This window comes from Taurulus bubalis (assembly GCF_910589615.1).
Source record: "Taurulus bubalis genome assembly, chromosome: 5".
Lineage (NCBI taxonomy): Eukaryota > Metazoa > Chordata > Actinopteri > Perciformes > Cottidae > Taurulus > Taurulus bubalis.
Window position 1 is genome coordinate 26,869,494 of NC_136593.1, and position 7,934 is coordinate 26,877,427.

Consider the following 7,934-nt stretch of genomic DNA (forward strand, 5'->3'; position numbering starts at 1 on the left):
GTTAGACGGGAGTGCCATCTATGTTGATGGTCGGGTGGAGGGCTTCCTTTTTTTAAACTAACTTAAAACTGCTTGAACTGGTGTAAATATAAATGGGGACAGCACTATGCTGCAACAAATCACGTTAATAATATGTTGAAATGAATAAATTCTGCTTGCAAATCCTCAGATTTTTTACGTTTAGTTTGATACCTAACATGTTTTTCTTTTGTTGGGGGGCGGGGGGGGGGGGGGGGGGGATTTATATATAAAATATAATATATATTTTTTTATTTTATATAACAAAGATAATAAAGAATCACCATACATCAACCACACATAAGGTTAACTGATATTGTTAATAATGATTTTATGAAAACAATTTGTTGGTGAATTTGCAATTTAAATTCGCAAAGAACAACCATTAAAAAACACCACAGTAAAAAATAACGACTGCGTTTCACCTGAACTCTCAGAATAGTTTACGACCCACCTCCTAAAAGCAAATCATTAAAAAAACACATCTGTCACATGCGTTCATCGGTCTCTAAATAGTATATAGTGTTGCTGACTGACTGCTTTTGTAGGGCTCTTTCTCATGGCGAAACTCTGGGAACCCCCTTCAGCTTTTGCATAAAAGACAAATCCTGAAGACGCAGAGGGTTAATTCCAAGCCCCCACCACTACCACCCACATCTCCAATTTGAAAGCCGCCTCTCTACCGGGAGAGGAAGGCTCTTTTTCGGTCAGATGGCGTGCTGCAGTCCGCCCCCGTCATTCTGCAGCCCACACAGACAGGGCAGCCAGCAGCCAATACGCTGCGCCGGAGGAGGACTTCTGCCAGTGATTTCAGACGAGGTACGATACGCAAAGGGGATTTACTACGCCAATCTGAGCCGGGGAAGCTTTGGGCGATAGGTAACTGGGTAAGAAACGAATAGGATAAAAAAAACTGCGATGTGTGTTTGAGGAGGGTGTTTTCTGCGAACATCTGGCTCAGGAATACTTGCCACTAGTCGATGTTTTTCCCTGAGCTGGAGACGATAATCCAAGTGTTTCTACTTTAGTGTCATTTCAATGTAACGTGCTTTTGTCTCATCGACCAGCGGACATTATTTTTTGTATTTCTTTACCAGTTTCACTCCGGGAGGAACGACCTGTGACATCGGTAATTGGGAGGGATATCTTTCCGTAAAACCTCTCTGCACATCCGTCTACTTGACCTGAAAAAAGGTAAGAGATGTTTATATGTATATGTTCTCAAACATCAGTCATGTGAGATCTTAAATAAAAAACTTTTTTGAAAATGTGGAAATAGTTTGGAGAAACTATTCTGCTCCAATGCATGCATCACTTCCTGTATTCATCTATTTGAATGAATGCTTCATCAAGATAACATACTTTGGTACAGGTATACAGGTGCAGTCCAGATGGCAAACTCTTTATCTAAATAAATAACTTGTACAAGATGTCTCTACCTGCATGTTCATGTCTTTACTTTCTCCTGCCTAAACTTTCCAGAGCTGTGTGCCATGTCGTTGCCACGCACACTTGGGGAGTTGCAGCTCTATCGGGTGCTGCAGAGGGCCAACCTGCTGGCCTATTATGAAACCTTCATCCAGCAGGGTGGTGACGACGTGCAGCAACTCTGTGAGGCAGCAGAGGAGGAGTTTCTGGAGATCATGGCACTAGTTGGCATGGCCACCAAGCCACTGCATGTGCGTAGGCTGCAGAAGGCCCTCCGAGATTGGGCGGCGAACCCTGCCCTCTTCAGCCAGCCCATCGCCAACGTTCCTCTCGGGGGCATCCCTCTGTTCAAGGTGGACGGGACGGGCAGTGGACCAGCAGGCGGGCCCAGGAAGTGTGTGAGCAACGGGCAGCCAGGGTCACCGTGTGAAAGAGAAGATCGGGCGTGTCTTACTCCAATGCACAGCGGAAGTCCAAGAAGCCCTTGCTCTCAGGCTTCCCCACAGCCGCCAGACACACACTACAGGGAGAAACTGTCTCCTATGGACCCACACTGGCTCAGCCCAGAGCCTGACGGGAACTGCACGTTGACATCTGCATCTGGAATAGAGGAGGAGCCACCCAGCCCACCGCTGATGTCCGCGTGTCCTCCAGGTCCCTCCACGTCTCCGAGCCCCTCCGCTTCATTTGTCCCGTCGGCCCTCTCAGCCTGGCCCGGGGGACAGCTGGACGGGGAGACGGCGAGGGCGGTGGTGGAGAGCGTGGACAGGCTCCTCAGAACCCTGCCCAGGTCGGATCCTGCAGAGGTGAAGACTCTGCTTCGGATGAACAAGAAGATGGCAAAGACTGTGGGACACATCTTCAAAATGGGGTCCCAGGATGTGAACAAAGAAGAAGAGATCCGGAAGTACAGTCTCATTTACGGCCGCTTTGACTCCAAGAGGAGAGAGGGGAAGCAGCTCACACACCATGAGGTAAAAGCACCAAAGACGAGAACAAAGATGTAATCAAGAAGGCAGCTGTAATCATAAATATACATTTCAAACAAAAGTATGGGGTGTCTCTATTGTCTGCACATTTTCACAGTGTCCGTCCCTCCTTCATTCAGTGCTTTTCCTCCTCAGTTGATCATCAATGAAGCTGCAGCCCAGTTCTGCATGCGTGACAATGCCCTTTTGCTGAGACGGGTGGAGCTCTTTTCTTTGGCTCGGCAGGTGGCGAGAAAATGTGCCTACACCTCCACACTAAAGCATGCAAGGTAGGGGCACTGCCTTCAGAGCAGAGAGATCTGTTCACCAGCAACCAGTGACCACCACACCTCACAGAAAGTAGTTTGGATTTAAGTCGGCACCCTCCACAGCGACTCGGCAATTCCTAAAATGCTATGTAGAGTAGCATCTTGTTATAATAAGCAGCATTTGAAATAAATGAAATCATATTATAGCTGAAGAAGGCACTTATGAGTCATCGTTCCACCAGTGCATTCATTTTCTTAATTGGGAATTAAACGTCAACCTCTGTAGTGTTAGTATATTGAGCTAACTTTAGAGCCACACAGGAGAACACAAAACCCCAATTTCTTTTCTCGATAATCTTTATAAAATCAACAGTTTTTCATTAATTCCTCATAATTAATGAATTCCAGAAAGTAACAACAAATCACTCGTGAAATTCTTGTCATATATTAGATTTAATGAGTGTTTCAAATGCCCTGGTTTAGCAGTGTCTTAATTCCAGATATTATTAAATGTTTTCATATTTCCTAGTCAAATGGTGAAGACCAAATACACGAATGTGAAGACAAAACTCTGCCTCATGCTCATTATCACATGACATGAAATATTTACAAGAAACATCCAAAATATATATTTGCATACAAATAATTAAATAGTTCAATAAAAGTTGCGATCAGTGTGACTTCTTTTCTCTCGCTGCATCTTGGTCAAAACCACCTGCTTGATTTTACAAAAGAAAATCTCAAATCCATTACTGTCTTTTCTCTCTGAGCCGTCAACCTTCATCTGCATGATGGAGATCTTGCAGTTAAAAGCTTTGCAAAAACAACAACTCTTAAGTGGACCATGAGTCAAGATCTATTTCTGTCACATAAAATGTTCCGAGGTCAAGAACGAATCTTCGCGTTCAGTTGGCTCAACTGTTTTCTCCCTGCAGGACAAATGCAGATGAGAGCAGTGCAGTGTCTCAGAAGAGAGCGAGATATGAGGTGAGTCAACCACATTCAGTGTAACTCCTTATGGATGAATGTGTGATTCTAACGTGTAAACGGAGCCAGAGTTCAGGTCACTCGTCAGCATTTTGAAGTGGGTCAGTAGCACTACATTGACAGTGCTGTCTTTAGGTAATCGTGCCTGAGAGCGTGTCGTTGGTTCTTGGAGTTGAGGGCTCGGAGGGCTTGACCCAGAGGGCAGATGATGACAGCTTATCTGCAGAAAGCCTCGACAGTGTGTCTCATGGTAAAGACTTCTGATGTATGTCGTACAAGATTTTATTTTGCCTGAGCTGAAAACCGGTCTTCAGTCAAATGTGATTTACACACCAAATCTGCCTTGTCCTCTTAGACATCGGCTCACAGTGCAACCAGTCTCCATCCCCCCGTCCCCACACCGACACGTCCAACCCTGCCAACTGGAGTCGCCATCTCATACAGCAAACGCTAATGGATGAAGGGTTGCGATTGGCTCGGATGGTGTCACATGATCGGGCTGGCAAGATCAGCCTAGGGTCAGAAAGAACACACTCTACAGGTGACTTTTCCAATAATGACTTAACAATAATATGTCTTCAATGATGGACACGGAATAAAAAGTGATTTTGCAATATTTGTCCAACTTTGTTCAGGTTAAAGTTTGACATTTTGGGAAATACACTTTTTAGATTTTTAGATTAAATGATCAATACTATTACTTATACTTGAACGATAGATATAAGGCTGCCAGTTAGCTTAGCATAACACAAAGCCTGGAAATAAGCCCGTGTCCAAAACAAGATCCACTTATCGGCTCCTGTATAACTCACATTGACACGATATATCATGTTTGTTTATGTGTGAAAAAAACACAATTTGTTTAATTGCTGAATTATTTCTCAGCTAGAAGCAGTTTTACAATACAGTTTTGAAGAGATTAAAGAAACAAGGTATAATGTGTTAAATAGTGATGTTGTTACCCTCAGACAGAGGCAGGCTAGCTGTTTCCCCCAACCTTTAAGCTAAGCTAAGCGTCTGCCAACGTTTGCTTCCTATTTAATGTACAGACATTACGAGTGGTGTCAATCTTCTCATCTAACTTTGAGAAAGTAATGATGTTCATTTCCCAAAATATCAAACAATTTCTTAAAGTTGGAATCCGAGGGGGGGATAAAAAGAGAGCAAGTAGATGTTGGGGTTGAATTGAAAATGATAGACAGACTTCCTAACCTTTCCTAACAATGAATAATTTATAGCTCTACAGCTTGAACTGTATGAGTCATAATCTCTCTGAGGTGACGCCTCCCACCATGCACAGCTGAACTTCACCAGACTGTAAATTAGAGAGGATAGAAGTTAGAAGGGGAAACAGAAGGAGGTGGAGAGAGATAGAGAGAGAGGAAAAGAGTGAGAGGAGGGGGTGTTACACTGTTATAGCACTTCTTTAATACCCTGTTACTGTTGCATTTTTCTGATGCATCACAGCTTCTCACAAGAAAGGGAAAAAAAAGCAAGTGATCTGGGCAAGTTTGTCGTTCTGGGCTGTGATAGCCAGTCGAAGAGATGAGGCGAGGAGAAGAAAGCCAGCAAAGACATGAGGGGGCGGGGATGGAGGGGAGGGAGAGGAAGTACTCTGTGGGCGGCAGAATCGGACCCCCCTTTCTCGGCAAGGACTGACGTCAGAGTGTGTTAGGTGCGTGGGCTGAAGGGCGGGATGGATGGGCGTGGGGGCGAAGGAGTGGGAGGTAATTGGAGGGGCGTTGCATTGACTCACCAAGCGACAGTGTACAAAAATAAAAACTGTGGGCAGAGAAATGGCACAGTCTTTTTTCTACATCTTCTCCCTCTACCAAAAGGACTGCGAAAACAACACAAAATGACATATGTCTCATCTCTGACGTCGATCTCCCTCACGTTGTCTTGGTTTTCATCTCTTATCTCATCTCTCTGTCTGTCTCTCTCATGGATCAGAACTTTTTTCTCACTTCCTGTCAATGCCACTGTTTTTCTGCCATAACTTATCATCAGGATCTCATTTACCATCATTTAAACATCAAAATCATGAATTGAAATCAAAACCGTGTGTAATCACAAAATACATTCCTGCTTGCTGTTAAAGCACATGCACACATGGGGGTTTCTTAATGAGCAAATAAATAAATAGTCAATAAATTAATATGTGCTTTAAGTGTACAACTTTTCTTGCAAATTAATGAATGCAAATCAGAGGTAATTGTTATAATATAAATACACAATGAACACCAACTTCTATTTGATTTCTTTACACATTTTTTGTCCACTTTTTTCGATTTGTAGACTAATCAAACTTGTGGTACTGTAGGCTTTCTGTTATTCAACAGCTTGGGTTGGTCATACAACCCATAACGACTTCACTGCACGTGGGAGAGTTTCTCGCTGAATTCCCCAAACTATTGTTCAAAGGTCTTAAAACACTGGTTGCATCTTGATTACTTCACATGTATTTATCCTTTACATCAGTATTATAAAAACTGTCCGTCTGGTCATTCTGGTGCTGTTCATCTTGCATTCAAATTGTTTATCCATCCATGCAAAAACTCATAAAGCTAGAAATAGTATAGATGTATAGATGTAACGGACAGTAGATCCATTAATGACCTTAATGCCACTTGCTTCAGTCTGGAATCGCTGTTCGAGCTCTTTATATACTTTTCATTGGTTCTCTTAACTAGGATTTGTTCTTTATTAAGTGACTCCAGAGTGAATTGTTCAAACCAGGTCTCATTGTAAACTTTACCTCTCTCCACAGACCATGACAGTAAAGTGGAGAGGCGGAGCTTGATAACAGTGTGCAGGAGCAGCAGCCCTTGCATCACCAAAGACGACTCTAATCACCGGGGGAAATGAAAACGCTCATCTTTTGTCAGGGAACTTGTCCTCCTGACAAGTTTAGCTGATAGTGGAATAATCTACTGATTTTAACAGGGAAAAAGTTTATCAGTTTATTTATATTTCCGTGTGTTGACAAGACCAGCTGTTTCAGATGGGTTCGACACAGCAGGGGGCACTGCTACTTAAAATTTGACAACTTACTCCTGTAACACACTGGAGTACGTCAAGGAAACTTGGTTTCATTGGAAGACTTTTTATGTACGTTTTCAGCAACTCACAATCTAAAAAAACGCTTGTTAACACTCTCAGCCCTCAGGAAAAATGGATGTTCTGTTTAGATCACATGCTGATCTAAATTTCCCAGAGCGTACGATTAAAACGCTGTTGGGTTCAGAGGCCTTTTGTCCTTTTGATTGTCTAATCGTCCATGAGTTTTAAAAACACATTGCTGAGGGTTATGAGATATAAAGCCGCAGGTCTTCATCATCCTCACCCTCACATCTTTCTCTAATATTTTGCACAAGCAACTGAAATGCTGTTTTTAAGAGACAATACTTCAGGCTTTTCATTATCTTTAACTATGTGAAAATGTACACAGAACACCTAAATCTAAACTGGGAACACTAATGCTTTATTGTTTCCAGTCGACAGTGAACCTCTCAGTTGCCTCTCTCTACACATCAGGTTTCAGTATCAGGGTCTCGCTCCAGGCCTGTCAGCGGCGCTCATCTTTACTTTAATGTTGCTCCCAAAAGGTGCCACTGTACAGTCTGTGAGGAGATGTATTCAAAACTAATTTGCAAGATTTAGAGATGAATAATCACCACATTTTTAAAAGAATGTGGTGATTATTGTTGATTTTTAAGGCAATTTTATTTAGGTGTAGTGGAAACATATTGGCAACGTGTTGTTGGGAGGATTTCTGTAGTCGTAAGATATTAATTATGGCTCGTATGTCGGTTTCCCTCTTTGGTCCCTTTAAGACTTGTTAATTAGGGTGACTAATCTTTCTTTACTAAGCTTTAGACATAACAAAAAAAACACACACATGCAGATTTTTAAATCTCATGTTCTCGACTCTTGATACAGCAGCTCCTGCAAGATCCATCAGCCTATTTGTCGGTTTAAAATTGTTGCAATGTATTCCGACTTTATGTAACGACAGGGCTCGTGTTGATACGATGGCTAAACAAGGATGTGTGTATACTTATTCACAGAGTGTGTCCGTGAGGTAACCCGCTCTGCATCCGTTACACCTGCCTGTCTCTTGAGCATTAGTAACCTCCTCAGTTTATTATGTTGCAAAACAGATTATTTATTTTGTTACATTTTAATAAATGTTATTTTATTGCTTAAAGTGTGTTGCATTGTATTCCACAAAGAATCCTTTTTTTTCTTGGCAATTCTGATG

At 42.5% G+C, this 7,934-nt stretch overlaps 1 protein-coding gene across 1 annotated transcript; it reads left to right on the plus strand.

Moving 5' to 3' along the window:
* Positions 1-1,511: 1,511 nt before the first annotated feature.
* On the plus strand, positions 1,512-6,538 carry nab2 (NGFI-A binding protein 2 (EGR1 binding protein 2); the record flags this gene model as incomplete). The annotated part of the gene is made up of 6 exons (XM_079218119.1): positions 1,512-2,420; positions 2,571-2,704; positions 3,619-3,670; positions 3,812-3,920; positions 4,026-4,211; positions 6,441-6,538. The coding sequence occupies 6 exons, from the start codon at positions 1,512-1,514 to the stop codon at positions 6,536-6,538; spliced, it is 1,488 nt and encodes a 495-aa protein (XP_079074245.1).
* Positions 6,539-7,934: the final 1,396 nt, after the last annotated feature.